Source organism: Odontesthes bonariensis, chromosome 8 (genome assembly GCF_027942865.1).
Source record: "Odontesthes bonariensis isolate fOdoBon6 chromosome 8, fOdoBon6.hap1, whole genome shotgun sequence".
In the NCBI taxonomy this organism is placed as follows: Eukaryota; Metazoa; Chordata; class Actinopteri; order Atheriniformes; family Atherinopsidae; genus Odontesthes; species Odontesthes bonariensis.
Window position 1 is genome coordinate 18,521,811 of NC_134513.1, and position 15,616 is coordinate 18,537,426.

General features: G+C 40.4%; 1 protein-coding gene and 1 long non-coding RNA gene across 2 annotated transcripts; both read left to right on the forward strand.

Annotated features, from left to right (window-relative positions):
• The first annotated feature begins 2,546 nt into the window (after positions 1-2,546).
• LOC142385448 (uncharacterized) lies at positions 2,547-3,902 on the forward strand. The gene is made up of 3 exons (XR_012770181.1): positions 2,547-2,609; positions 3,545-3,577; positions 3,834-3,902. It is a non-coding gene; the product is annotated as an uncharacterized LOC142385448 (long non-coding RNA).
• Positions 3,903-10,815: 6,913 nt separating this feature from the next.
• On the forward strand, positions 10,816-14,443 carry LOC142385937 (L-rhamnose-binding lectin CSL3-like). Its single transcript, XM_075472613.1, has 9 exons — positions 10,816-10,855; positions 10,925-11,059; positions 11,839-11,971; positions 12,072-12,175; positions 12,778-12,822; positions 12,949-13,081; positions 13,183-13,286; positions 14,066-14,198; positions 14,299-14,443. Exons 1-9 carry the CDS (start codon positions 10,816-10,818, stop codon positions 14,441-14,443), a joined length of 972 nt encoding a protein of 323 aa, XP_075328728.1.
• The last annotated feature ends 1,173 nt before the right edge of the window (positions 14,444-15,616 follow it).

The following is a 15,616-nucleotide window of genomic DNA, read 5'->3' on the forward strand; positions in this document are numbered from 1 at the left end:
GCCTCGTTGCTAATGCTAGCCGCCGTAACGTTACCAACCATACCCGACGTCAAGGAGTTGGCTGAGCAGGTTATGGAGGGGCTGGCAGAGTTAACTTCATAATGGGTGAGTGCAGGTTTCATTCACGTGTTTTCATTCTTTCACAGGATTGATTCACTTCATTGGTTTATCCAATTGCTGGCCGCCGAGCCATTATGTGTCTGGGTTTGTGTAGGTTACTGATCATGGTTGTTAGCCGATAGTCAGGTTGTGTGACGTGTGTGTATTTTTTTTATGGGTACATGCCTTTGACTGAGCGGTCTGTTCTCGTTTTTTATTTTTATTTAATTAGATTGGAGATACTAATTAATACTGAGGGGGGGGGGGGGGGCTGGTCCCGGGGAAAATTGCCAGGGCCAATTTTTTTTCCCAGTCCAACCCTGACAGCTCCCAACAAGTGTCGGAATGGTGGTATCAAAAAAGTGTCAGAATGGTGGTATCAAAGTGTCGGAATGGTGGTATCAAAGTGTCGGAATGGCGGGATGTCGCAGTGGCGTCATGTCTGAGTGACGGGATGTCGGAATGCCGGTTGCATACCGTTTTATACCGCTGTTCATTTATTTATCACAAACTCTGTCTCGCAAATTGCTGTCATTTCTGTTGTGCTGCTTGGCACAGGACAGCACCTCCTGGCAAAAGCTTGATGTGGCTAATGATTTGGCAGACTTCTTTTTGCAGAAGCAGGTCCTCCAGCACATATCGGGTGTGTCATCCATCTGGGTGGAGGTCAGGAGTGTGCAGCGCGTTGCGTTGCTGGACCTTTTCGGCATTGAGCCAGAAAAAATAATCGCGCTGTACCGCTCCTCCTCCTCAGATTCAGAGTCCAGAAACCCAGTCACAGCCACAGAGCCCATAGAGCCCATAGAGCTGGCCCCAGCACCCACAGAGCCCGTAGAGCTGGCCCCAGCCACAGAGCCCATAGAGCTGGCCCCAGCCGCCGTAGCGCCTGACTATGCCACAGAGGCCACAGAGGCTGACTTAGCCTCAGAGCCCATGGGGCTCTGGACCATGGACTCACAGTTCTCCGACTTTTGGGATGTCTGGGATCCATCCCTTAAAGGGGGGGCTCCCCCCTCGCCGGATGTCTGGCCGCCAGCCGGACGGTCTCCGGCTCCTCCTCCTGCCACGTCGTCGGATGTCCGGCCACCCGCCGGACGGTCTCCGGCTCCTCCTCCTGCCTCGTCGATGGAAGTCTGGCGGCCCGCCAGACCGCCTCCTGCCGCCACGTCGCAGGAAGTCTGGCCGCCTGCCAAACCGCCTCCTGCCGCCACGCCGTCGGAAGTCTGGCCGCCCACAAGACCGCCTCCTGCCGCCACGCCGTCGGAAGTCTGGCCGCCCGCCAGACCGCCTCCTGCCACCACGTCGCAGGAGGTCTGGCCGCCTGCCAGACTGCCGCTTCCTGCCGCTTCCTGCCGCTCGAGGCCGGAGCTCTGGCCACATGCCTGATCGGCTCCTGCGGCCCCGTCGCCGGGGGTCTGGCTGCCCACTGGACCGCCTCCGGCTCCGAGCCCCTCCCTCCCACCCACGTTTTGGGTCGTCTGGGATCCACTCCTTGAGGGGGGGGGGGGGGGGCTCTGTCACGCCCACGGGACTCTGCCATGTTTTTAGTTTTATTTCATCATGTTTTCAGGTCTTGGTTTTGAGTTTTTAGTTTTGCCATTGTTTTCCCCTCACTTCCATGTTCAGTTCATTACCTTCACTCATGTCACCTGTTCATTCCCCACCAGCTGCACTCAGTCACTAATCACTCAGTCCCTATTTAGTTTCCAGGCTCCCCTGTTTCCTTGTCGGATCTTTTCAATACCTACCTTACCTTCGTACCTTGCTCCTGATTTTCCATCCCCTCATGCCATGCCACGTATATCAAGCTAAGTATTTATTCCATGCCATGCCAAGTAATTTGTTTGTTTTTTCACAGTTTAGTTTTTGAATCCGGCTGAGCCGCTCTTTTTGTTTGAACTTTGTTTTTGTCAATAAAACCCTGTTTTGCTTTGTGAAAAGTCCGCATCCGTGTCCTACCTTCCCACCCCAACCCTGACAGGTCCTCATTTTTTCTTTTCTGGTCCCCATCATCAAGTCAAGTACACGTTAACAAATGTAAGCATGCAAAACTACAAATGCACCAAGAATAAATAAATAAATAAATAAGCATTGTCACAGTCATTTTGCCATACAGAGTGACTAGCAGCGCTGTAGTCACTTTAAGTCTCACCTTTTATTTACCTTAAGCGTTACTAGTGATGAAAGCTGGGATGTGAGCATGAAGAAATGACCACATTGTTGACAAAGATAATTTATATAATGACAAGTTAAACACAGATTCAGTGATGCATCAAATATACTAAGAAAATAGGATTTGGCAGAGTACCTGAGAACACACAAAGTGCCTGAGAACAGATGATTACAAGTCAAACTCCATCCTTCATCTCTGTAAGTTGTTCTATTGGTCACTGGTTGTGAATATGGGCAAACAGAACCTATAAAAACTCTGAATAAAGGTATCTGTTACTTTCATCTACAGCCACTTCAGCTCTTAAACATGCTCTGCTCCAGACTTGGATCCACTCTGTGTGAGTACATAACAAAAACTTCTCCATTGATGAAAAAAAAAAAAATCACTTTCTATATCTAGTTGCAGCTATTGAAAGACAACCTTTATGAGTGCACTGTATGAGATAATTGTTAAAAAAAAAAGAGATAAATCTCACATTATTTTGCCTTTGCTTTGGCTTGAATTGGATTATATTATTTAAGTGCCTTGAGATGACATTTGTTATAATTTGGTGCAATATAAATAAACTGAATTGAATCGAATTGGTCAAAAAAAAAAATTCATTTTCTCTGTTTTTATGTTTATGTCGTCTGTTCATAAAGTTTTTATGCCTATACTTTAAGTGACTACAATACGTTTCTGTGATTTCAGAAGCAAAATGAAATGGTTTGTTGTTTAAGTTAAGTTTAAGTTTTATGGATGATAATGGATGATCTTATAATGCTCTATTAAAAAGTTATAAACAAAAACATAGCCTGTTTTATCTGTTTGTCAAAAACGTGCGATTAATAACTCTTTTGTAGAGAGTCAATAGCAAGTTGGTTATTGAGTCGACGCTCAATAGTGTACACAGCATATGAGTGAATTATAATAATAAGTGAATTTGTCAATAGTAACATTTTCTGGCACAAATGTAAGCCTACACATGTATATGCACAGCATTTGTGAATCATTTATTAATAATTTTTGCTATGCTTAAAATAATCCTCTTTCCTTTGTACAAAGTTCCTGTAGTCTGAACATTATAGAATAGAATAGAAAAATACTTTATTCATCCCTCAGTTGGGGAAATTCAACACATAGGGTAATCATATAGTGAGAAGAGATATTATTTTAAAAGTTTGAAAGTAATACATTCTAAAGGCTGCGGCTTTTGTAGTTGGTCATAAAAAAATAGATTTAATGATGAAAAGGTTACAAATAGAATGAAATAACTTTTTTTTTCTATTTCAGTGCTTGCAACAACAATTTTGATAATAAATGCAGGTACGTTGATGGTGAAATTTTCTTTTACGTACACATTATTAAACAATAACAGTGAATGATATTCTATGTCTTTTACTTTAATTAAGCGTAAATCACATTTTGAAAAATATGCTCATTTAGATTTCACATTTATTATCACATAAGAAATGCCATATCTAACCTTGGGTCAGATGATAACTGGGCTGAGGCTGCTGGTGTATGAACTTCCTGGATCATAACAGAGTTACTAACATTAGCTTCATCTCTGATACAATAGTACCTGAGAGCCAGTCTCGAAATGTCCACACTGTGGCATGTGAGGGATCTGTGGCACAACTGAAGTGTGGTAAGAGTCTTTGTTATTGTGTGTAAAGTGCTTTAACTGATAGTTAGCACGATTAACAAGACTATACATTACCTGTAATATCTGAGATGTTGCTTTGTTTTTTTTCCCCTCTCCAACTCGTCCACTTTGTCAGTCCAAGGACGGGTTATATCTGTCCAAAGTGCTGTATATGGGCGTCGTGATAAGACCACATGTGCCACTGGGCGACCTGCCTCCCAGATCCAAAATGTGTGCTGCTCAAGCCAATCAAAAAGAGTCGCTGCAGGGTATAGATACCTTTTTTTTCTTTGATGGTAACTTTTTGTCATTTGAGACTCATACTTTTCATTCTTCAGTTCATATTCAAGCCTATATTTCCATCCATAGCTGTAATGGGAAAAGCAGCTGTTCCATCAATGTGAGAAACTCCGTGTTTGGAGACCCCTGTCGTGGCACTTACAAGTACCTGGAGCTGGCTTACACATGTCAATGTAAGTGGCTCAAAGACCATTTGGAGCTGTATTACTTCTGACTATATTACAAAGTATACAATATGGAATAGACAAAGCCACGTGGGCATATAGCACTACGCCCACATAGCTCTGTGATGCCTTGTGGTACTTGCTCATACTTCCATATTATATAAAGTGAACAACAAAAGTTTAAACAAAGCTAAACTTCCATTCTTTATATTCTTCCAAATGGTGATTGCTTATTTTGATAGCAGCTTTTTCACCTCTTCATTCTCCACCCAGTTTCCCGAGGTTGTCACTAATAGGTTCATTTAAAGTCTACACTTTGTGTTAAGACCATACTTTTATCTTGGTCTGAAATTTTCACTTATTTACACATTATTACAAATTACATTGCATGATATTCTATGTCATTTACATTAATTACATATTAAGAGTAAATCACATTTTGAAAAACATGCACATTCACCTAGTATCACATGAGAAATGCCATATCCAACCTTGGGTCAGGTGATAACTGGGCTGAGGCTGCTGGTGTATGAACTTGCTGGATCATAACAGAGTTACTAACATTAGCTTCATCTCTGATCCAATAGTACCTGAGAGCCAGTCTGGAAAAGTCCACACTGTGGCATGTGAGGGATCTGTGGCACAACTGAAGTGTGGTAAGAGTCTTTGTTATTGTGTGTAAAGTGCTTTAACTGATAGTAAGCACGATTAACAAGACAATCCATTACCTGTAATATCTGAGATGTTGCTTTGTTTTTTTCCCCTCTCCAACTCGTCCACTTTGTCAGCCCAAGGACGGGTTATATCTGTCCAAAGTGCTGTATATGGGCGTCGTGATAAGACCACATGTGCCACTGGGCGACCTGCCTCCCAGATCCAAAATGTTTGCTGCTCAAGCCAATCAAAAAGAGTCGCTGCAGGGTATAGATACCTTTTTTTTTTATTTGATGGTAACTTTTTGTCATTTGAGATTCATACTTTTCATTCTTCAGTTCACATTCAAGCCTATATTTCCATCCATAGCTGTAATGGGAAAAGCAGCTGTTCCATCAATGTGAGAAACTCTGTGTTTGGAGACCCCTGTCGTGGCACTTACAAGTACCTGGAGCTGGCTTACACATGTCAATGTAAGTGGCTCAAAGACCATTTGGAGCTGTATTACTTCTGACTATATTACAAAGTATACAATATGGAATGCACAAAGCCACGTGGGCATATAGCACTACGCCCACATAGCTTTGTGATGCCTTGTGGTACTTGCTCATACTTCCATATTATATAAAGTGAACAACAAAAGTTTAAACAAAGCTAAACTTCCATACTTTAGATTATTTCAAATGGTGATTGTGTATTTTGATAGCAGCTTTTTCACCTCTTCATTCTCCACCCAGTTTCCCAAGGTTGTCACTAATAGGTTCATTTAAAGTCTACACTTTGTGTTAAGACCAGACTTTAATCTTGGTCTGAAATTTTCACTTATTTACACATTATTACAAATTACATTGCATGATATTCTATGTCATTTACATTAATTACATATTAAGAGTAAATCACATTTTGAAAAACATGCTCATTCACCTAATATCACATGAGAAATGCCATATCCAACCTTGGGTCAGGTGATAACTGGGCTGAGGCTGCTGGTGTATGAACTTCCTGGATCACAACAGAGTTACTAACATTAGCTTCATCTCTGATACAATAGTACCTGAGAGCCGGTCTGGAAAAGTCCACACTGTGGCATGTGAGGGATCTGTGGCACAACTGAAGTGTGGTAAGAGTCTTTGTTATTGTGTGTAAAGTGCTTTAACTGATAGTAAGCACGATTAACAAGACAATACATTACCTGTAATATCTGAGATGTTGCTTTGTTTTTTTTTTCCCTCTCCAATTTTGTCAGTCCAAGGACGGGTTATATCTGTCCAAAGTGCTGTATATGGGCGTCGTGATAAGACCACATGTGCCACTGGGCGACCTGCCTCCCAGATCCAAAATGTGCGCTGCTCAAGCAAATCAAAAAGAGTCGCTGAAAGGTATAGATACCTTTTTTTTCTTTGATGGTAACTTTTTGTCATTTGAGACTCATACTTTTCATTCTTCAGTTCACATTCAAGCCTATATTTCCATCCATAGCTGTAATGGGAAAAGCAGCTGTTCCATCAATGCTATAAACTCCGTGTTTGGAGACCCCTGTCGTGGCACTTACAAGTACCTGGAGCTGGCTTACACATGTCAATGTAAGTGGCTCAAAGACCATTTGGAGCTGTATTACTTCTGACTATATTACAAAGTATACAATATGGAATAGAAAAAGCCACGTGGGCATATAGCACTACGCCCACATAGCTTTGTGATGCCTTGTGGTACTTGCTCATACTTCCATATTATAGAAAGTGAACAACAAAAGTTTAAACAAAGCTAAACTTCAATACTTTAGATTCTTCCTAATGGTGTTTGTTTGTTTTGATAGCAGCTTTTTCACCTCTTCATTCTCCACCCAGTTTCCCGAGGTTGTCACTAATAGGTTCATTTAAAGTCTACACTTTGTATTAAGACCATACTTTTATCTTGAACTAAAATTTTCACTTATTTACACATTATTACAAATTACATTGCATGATATTCTATGTCATTTACATTAATTACATATTAAGAGTGAATCACATTTTGAAAAACATGCACATTCACCTAATATCACATGAGAAATGCCATATCCAACCTTGGGTCAGGTGATAACTGGGCTGAGGCTGCTGGTGTATGAACTTCCTGGATCATAACAGAGTTACTAACATTAGCTTCATCTCTGATACAATAGTACCTGAGAGCCGGTCTGGAAAAGGCCACACTGTGGCATGTGAGGGATCTGTGGCACAACTGAAGTGTGGTAAGAGTCTTTGTTATTGTGTGTAAAGTGCTTTAACTGATAGTTAGCACGATTAACAAGACAATCCATTACCTGTAATATCTGAGATGTTGCTTTGTTTTTTTCCCCTCTCCAACTCGTCCACTTTGTCAGTCCAAGGACGGGTTATATCTGTCCAAAGTGCTGTATATGGGCGTCGTGATAAGACCACATGTGCCACTGGGCGACCTGCCTCCAAGATCCAAAATGTGCGCTGCTCAAGCCAATCAAAAAGAGTCGCTGAAAGGTATAGATACCTTTTTTTTCTTTGATGGTAACTTTTTGTCATTTGAGACTCATACTTTTCATTCTTCAGTTCACATTCAAGCCTATATTTCCATCCATAGCTGTAATGGGAAAAGCAGCTGTTCCATCAATGTGAGAAACTCCGTGTTTGGAGACCCCTGTCCTGGCACTTACAAGTACCTGGAGCTGGCTTACACATGTCAATGTAAGTGGCTCAAAGACCATTTGGAGCTGTATTACTTCTGACTATATTACAAAGTATACAATATGGAATGCACAAAGCCACGTGGGCATATAGCGCTACGCCCACATAGCTTTGTGATGCCTTGTGGTACTTGCTCATACTTCCATATTATATAAAGTGAACAACAAAAGTTTAAACAAAGCTAAACTTCCATACTTTAGATTATTTCAAATGGTGATTGCTTATTTTGATAGCAGCTTTTTCACCTCTTCATTCTCCACCCAGTTTCCCGAGGTTGTCACTAATGGGTTCATTTAAAGTCTACACTTTGTATTAAGACCAGACTTTTATCTTGGTCTGAAATTTTTACTTATTTACACATTATTACAAATTACATTGCATGATATTCTATGTCATTTACATTAATTACATATTAAGAGTAAATCACATTTTGAAAAACATGCAAATTCACATAGTATCACATGAGAAATGCGATATCCAACCTTGGGTCAGGTGATAACTGGGCTGAGGCTGCTGGTGTATGAACTTCCTGGATCATAACAGAGTTACTAACATTAGCTTCATCTCTGATACAATAGTACCTGAGAGCCGGTCTGGAAAAGTCCACACTGTGGCATGTGAGGGATCTGTGGCACAACTGAAGTGTGGTAAGAGTCTTTGTTATTGTGTGTAAAGTGCTTTAACTGATAGTTAGCACGATTAACAAGACAATCCATTACCTGTAATATCTGAGATGTTGCTTTGTTTTTTTTTTCCCTCTCCAATTTTGTCAGTCCAAGGACGGGTTATATCTGTCCAAAGTGCTGTATATGGGCGTCGTGATAAGACCACATGTGCCACTGGGCGACCTGCCTCCCAGATCCAAAATGTGCGCTGCTCAAGCCAATCAAAAAGAGTCGCTGAAAGGTATAGATACCTTTTTTTTTCTTTGATAGTAACTTTTTGTCATTTGAGACTCATACTTTTCATTCTTCAGTTCACATTCAAGCCTATATTTCCATCCATAGCTGTAATGGGAAAAGCAGCTGTTCCATCAATGTGAGAAACTCCGTGTTTGGAGACCCCTGTCGTGGCACTTACAAGTACCTGGAGCTGGCTTACACATGTCAATGTAAGTGGCTCAAAGACCATTTGGAGCTGTATTACTTCTGACTATATTACAAAGTATACAATATGGAATAGAAAAAGCCACGTGGGCATATAGCACTACGCCCACATAGCTTTGTGATGCCTTGTGGTACTTGCTCATACTTCCATATCATAGAAAGTGAACAACAAAAGTTTAAACAAAGCTAAACTTCCATACTTTAGATTCTTCCTAATGGTGTTTGTTTGTTTTGATAGCAGCTTTTTCACCTCTTCATTCTCCACCCAGTTTCCCGAGGTTGTCACTAATAGGTTCATTTAAAGTCTACACTTTGTATTAAGACCATACTTTTATCTTGGACTAAAATTTTCACTTATTTACACATTATTACAAATTACATTGCATGATATTCTATGTCATTTACATTAATTACATATTAAGAGTGAATCACATTTTGAAAAACATGCACATTCACCTAATATCACATGAGAAATGCCATATCCAACCTTGGGTAAGGTGATAACTGGGCTGAGGCTGCTGGTGTATGAACTTCCTGGATCATAACAGAGTTACTAACATTAGCTTCATCTCTGATACAATAGTACCTGAGAGCCGGTCTGGAAAAGGCCACACTGTGGCATGTGAGGGATCTGTGGCACAACTGAAGTGTGGTAAGAGTCTTTGTTATTGTGTGTAAAGTGCTTTAACTGATAGTTAGCACGATTAACAAGACAATCCATTACCTGTAATATCTGAGATGTTGCTTTGTTTTTTTCCCCTCTCCAACTCGTCCACTTTGTCAGTCCAAGGACGGGTTATATCTGTCCAAAGTGCTGTATATGGGCGTCGTGATAAGACCACATGTGCCACTGGGCGACCTGCCTCCCAGATCCAAAATGTGCGCTGCTCAAGCCAATCAAAAAGAGTCGCTGAAAGGTATAGATACCTTTTTTTCCTTTGATGGTAACTTTTTGTCATTTGAGACTCATACTTTTAATTCTTCAGTTCACATTCAAGCCTATATTTCCATCCATAGCTGTAATGGGAAAAGCAGCTGTTCCATCAATGTGAGAAACTCCGTGTTTGGAGACCCCTGTCCTGGCACTTACAAGTACCTGGAGCTGGCTTACACATGTCAATGTAAGTGGCTCAAAGACCATTTGGAGCTGTATTACTTCTGACTATATTACAAAGTATACAATATGGAATAGAAAAAGCCACGTGGGCATATAGCACTACGCCCACATAGCTTTGTGATGCCTTGTGGTACTTGCTCATACTTCCATATTATAGAAAGTGAACAACAAAAGTTTAAACAAAGCTAAACTTCAATACTTTAGATTCTTCCTAATGGTGTTTGTTTGTTTTGATAGCAGCTTTTTCACCTCTTCATTCTCCACCCAGTTTCCCGAGGTTGTCACTAATAGGTTCATTTAAAGTCTACACTTTGTATTAAGACCATACTTTTATCTTGAACTAAAATTTTCACTTATTTACACATTATTACAAATTACATTGCATGATATTCTATGTCATTTACATTAATTACATATTAAGAGTGAATCACATTTTGAAAAACATGCACATTCACCTAGTATCACATGAGAAATGCCATATCCAACCTTGGGTCAGGTGATAACTGGGCTGAGGCTGCTGGTGTATGAACTTCCTGGATCATGACAGAGTTACTAACATTAGCTTCATCTCTGATACAATAGTACCTGAGAGCCGGTCTGGAAAAGGCCACACTGTGGCATGTGAGGGATCTGTGGCACAACTAAAGTGTGGTAAGAGTCTTTGTTATTGTGTGTAAAGTGCTTTAACTGATAGTTAGCACGATTAACAAGACAATCCATTACCTGTAATATCTGAGATGTTGCTTTGTTTTTTTCCCCTCTCCAACTCGTCCACTTTGTCAGTCCAAGGAAGGGTTATATCTGTCCAAAGTGCTGTATATGGGCGTCGTGATAAGACCACATGTGCCACTGGGCGACCTGCCTCCCAGATCCAAAATGTGCGCTGCTCAAGCCAATCAACAAGAGTCGCTGAAAGGTATAGATACCTTTTTTTCCTTTGATGGTAACTTTTTGTCATTTGAGACTCATACTTTTCATTCTTCAGTTCACATTCAAGCCTATATTTCCATCCATAGCTGTAATGGGAAAAGCAGCTGTTCCATCAATGTGAGAAACTCCGTGTTTGGAGACCCCTGTCCTGGCACTTACAAGTACCTGGAGCTGGCTTACACATGTCAATGTAAGTGGCTCAAAGACCATTTGGAGCTGTATTACTTCTGACTATATTACAAAGTATACAATATGGAATGCACAAAGCCACGTGGGCATATAGCACAACGCCCACATAGCTTTGTGATGCCTTGTGGTACTTGCTCATACTTCCATATTATATAAAGTGAACAACAAAAGTTTAAACAAAGCTAAACTTCCATACTTTAGATTATTTCAAATGGTGATTGCTTATTTTGATAGCAGCTTTTTCACCTCTTCATTCTCCACCCAGTTTCCCGAGGTTGTCACTAATGGGTTCATTTAAAGTCTACAATTTGTATTAAGACCAGACTTTTATCTTGGTCTGAAATTTTTACTTATTTACACATTATTACAAATTACATTGCATGATATTCTATGTCATTTACATTAATTACATATTAAGAGTGAATCACATTTTGAAAAACATGCAAATTCACATAGTATCACATGAGAAATGCCATATCCAACCTTGGGTCAGGTGATAACTGGGCTGAGGCTGCTGGTGTATGAACTTCCTGGATCATAACAGAGTTACTAACATTAGCTTCATCTCTGATACAATAGTACCTGAGAGCCGGTCTGGAAAAGTCCACACTGTGGCATGTGAGGGATCTGTGGCACAACTGAAGTGTGGTAAGAGTCTTTGTTATTGTGTGTAAAGTGCTTTAACTGATAGTTAGCACGATTAACAAGACAATCCATTACCTGTAATATCTGAGATGTTGCTTTGTTTTTTTCCCCTCTCCAACTCGTCCACTTTGTCAGTCCAAGGACGGGTTATATCTGTCCAAAGTGCTGTATATGGGCGTCGTGATAAGACCACATGTGCCACTGGGCGACCTGCCTCCCAGATCCAAAATGTGCGCTGCTCAAGCCAATCAAAAAGAGTCGCTGAAAGGTATAGATACCTTTTTTTCCTTTGATGGTAACTTTTTGTCATTTGAGACTCATACTTTTAATTCTTCAGTTCACATTCAAGCCTATATTTCCATCCATAGCTGTAATGGGAAAAGCAGCTGTTCCATCAATGTGAGAAACTCCGAGTTTGGAGACCCCTGTCCTGGCACTTACAAGTACCTGGAGCTGGCTTACACATGTCAATGTAAGTGGCTCAAAGACCATTTGGAGCTGTATTACTTCTGACTATATTACAAAGTATACAATATGGAATAGAAAAAGCCACGTGGGCATATAGCACTACGCCCACATAGCTTTGTGATGCCTTGTGGTACTTGCTCATACTTCCATATCATAGAAAGTGAACAACAAAAGTTTAAACAAAGCTAAACTTCAATACTTTAGATTCTTCCTAATGGTGTTTGTTTGTTTTGATAGCAGCTTTTTCACCTCTTCATTCTCCACCCAGTTTCCCGAGGTTGTCACTAATAGGTTCATTTAAAGTCTACACTTTGTATTAAGACCATACTTTTATCTTGAACTAAAATTTTCACTTATTTACACATTATTACAAATTACATTGCATGATATTCTATGTCATTTACATTAATTACATATTAAGAGTGAATCACATTTTGAAAAACATGCACATTCACCTAGTATCACATGAGAAATGCCATATCCAACCTTGGGTCAGGTGATAACTGGGCTGAGGCTGCTGGTGTATGAACTTCCTGGATCATAACAGAGTTACTAACATTAGCTTCATCTCTGATACAATAGTACCTGAGAGCCGGTCTGGAAAAGTCCACACTGTGGCATGTGAGGGATCTGTGGCACAACTGAAGTGTGGTAAGAGTCTTTGTTATTGTGTGTAAAGTGCTTTAACTGATAGTTAGCACGATTAACAAGACAATCCATTACCTGTAATATCTGAGATGTTGCTTTGTTTTTTTTTTCCCTCTCCAATTTTGTCAGTCCAAGGACGGGTTATATCTGTCCAAAGTGCTGTATATGGGCGTCGTGATAAGACCACATGTGCCACTGGGCGACCTGCCTCCCAGATCCAAAATGTGCGCTGCTCAAGCCAATCAAAAAGAGTCGCTGAAAGGTATAGATACCTTTTTTTTTCTTTGATAGTAACTTTTTGTCATTTGAGACTCATACTTTTCATTCTTCAGTTCACATTCAAGCCTATATTTCCATCCATAGCTGTAATGGGAAAAGCAGCTGTTCCATCAATGTGAGAAACTCCGTGTTTGGAGACCCCTGTCGTGGCACTTACAAGTACCTGGAGCTGGCTTACACATGTCAATGTAAGTGGCTCAAAGACCATTTGGAGCTGTATTACTTCTGACTATATTACAAAGTATACAATATGGAATAGAAAAAGCCACGTGGGCATATAGCACTACGCCCACATAGCTTTGTGATGCCTTGTGGTACTTGCTCATACTTCCATATCATAGAAAGTGAACAACAAAAGTTTAAACAAAGCTAAACTTCCATACTTTAGATTCTTCCTAATGGTGTTTGTTTGTTTTGATAGCAGCTTTTTCACCTCTTCATTCTCCACCCAGTTTCCCGAGGTTGTCACTAATAGGTTCATTTAAAGTCTACACTTTGTATTAAGACCATACTTTTATCTTGGACTAAAATTTTCACTTATTTACACATTATTACAAATTACATTGCATGATATTCTATGTCATTTACATTAATTACATATTAAGAGTGAATCACATTTTGAAAAACATGCACATTCACCTAATATCACATGAGAAATGCCATATCCAACCTTGGGTCAGGTGATAACTGGGCTGAGGCTGCTGGTGTATGAACTTCCTGGATCATAACAGAGTTACTAACATTAGCTTCATCTCTGATACAATAGTACCTGAGAGCCGGTCTGGAAAAGTCCACACTGTGGCATGTGAGGGATCTGTGGCACAACTGAAGTGTGGTAAGAGTCTTTGTTATTGTGTGTAAAGTGCTTTAACTGATAGTTAGCACGATTAACAAGACAATCCATTACCTGTAATATCTGAGATGTTGCTTTGTTTTTTTCCCCTCTCCAACTCGTCCACTTTGTCAGTCCAAGGACGGGTTATATCTGTCCAAAGTGCTGTATATGGGCGTCGTGATAAGACCACATGTGCCACTGGGCGACCTGCCTCCCAGATCCAAAATGTGCGCTGCTCAAGCCAATCAAAAAGAGTCGCTGAAAGGTATAGATACCTTTTTTTCCTTTGATGGTAACTTTTTGTCATTTGAGACTCATACTTTTAATTCTTCAGTTCACATTCAAGCCTATATTTCCATCCATAGCTGTAATGGGAAAAGCAGCTGTTCCATCAATGCGATAAACTCTGTGTTTGGAGACCCCTGTCCTGGCACTTACAAGTACCTGGAGCTGGCTTACACATGTCAATGTAAGTGGCTCAAAGACCATTTGGAGCTGTATTACTTCTGACTATATTACAAAGTATACAATATGGAATAGAAAAAGCCACGTGGGCATATAGCACTACGCCCACATAGCTTTGTGATGCCTTGTGGTACTTGCTCATACTTCCATATCATAGAAAGTGAACAACAAAAGTTTAAACAAAGCTAAACTTCAATACTTTAGATTCTTCCTAATGGTGTTTGTTTGTTTTGATAGCAGCTTTTTCACCTCTTCATTCTCCACCCAGTTTCCCGAGGTTGTCACTAATAGGTTCATTTAAAGTCTACACTTTGTATTAAGACCATACTTTTATCTTGAACTAAAATTTTCACTTATTTACACATTATTACAAATTACATTGCATGATATTCTATGTCATTTACATTAATTACATATTAAGAGTGAATCACATTTTGAAAAACATGCACATTCACCTAGTATCACATGAGAAATGCCATATCCAACCTTGGGTCAGGTGATAACTGGGCTGAGGCTGCTGGTGTATGAACTTCCTGGATCATAACAGAGTTACTAACATTAGCTTCATCTCTGATACAATAGTACCTGAGAGCCGGTCTGGAAAAGGCCACACTGTGGCATGTGAGGGATCTGTGGCACAACTAAAGTGTGGTAAGAGTCTTTGTTATTGTGTGTAAAGTGCTTTAACTGATAGTTAGCACGATTAACAAGACAATCCATTACCTGTAATATCTGAGATGTTGCTTTGTTTTTTTCCCCTCTCCAACTCGTCCACTTTGTCAGTCCAAGGAAGGGTTATATCTGTCCAAAGTGCTGTATATGGGCGTCGTGATAAGACCACATGTGCCACTGGGCGACCTGCCTCCAAGATCCAAAATGTGCGCTGCTCAAGCCAATCAAAAAGAGTCGCTGAAAGGTATAGATACCTTTTTTTCCTTTGATGGTAACTTTTTGTCATTTGAGACTCATACTTTTCATTCTTCAGTTCACATTCAAGCCTATATTTCCATCCATAGCTGTAATGGGAAAAGCAGCTGTTCCATCAATGTGAGAAACTCCGTGTTTGGAGACCCCTGTCCTGGCACTTACAAGTACCTGGAGCTGGCTTACACATGTCAATGTAAGTGGCTCAAAGACCATTTGGAGCTGTATTACTTCTGACTATATTACAAAGTATACAATATGGAATGCACAAAGCCACGTGGGCATATAGCACTA

Excerpts from the sequence above, each read along its gene's own strand:
- LOC142385937 (XM_075472613.1), top strand. The coding sequence starts at position 10,816 with ATGTGCGCTGCTCAAGCCAATCAACAAGAGTCGCTGAAAG. Across the intron at positions 12,176-12,777 it reads GCTGGCTTACACATGTCAAT|TCCACACTGTGGCATGTGAG; the intron begins GTAAGTGGCTCA and ends GGTCTGGAAAAG. Across the intron at positions 13,287-14,065 it reads GCTGGCTTACACATGTCAAT|TCCAAGGACGGGTTATATCT; the intron begins GTAAGTGGCTCA and ends CCACTTTGTCAG.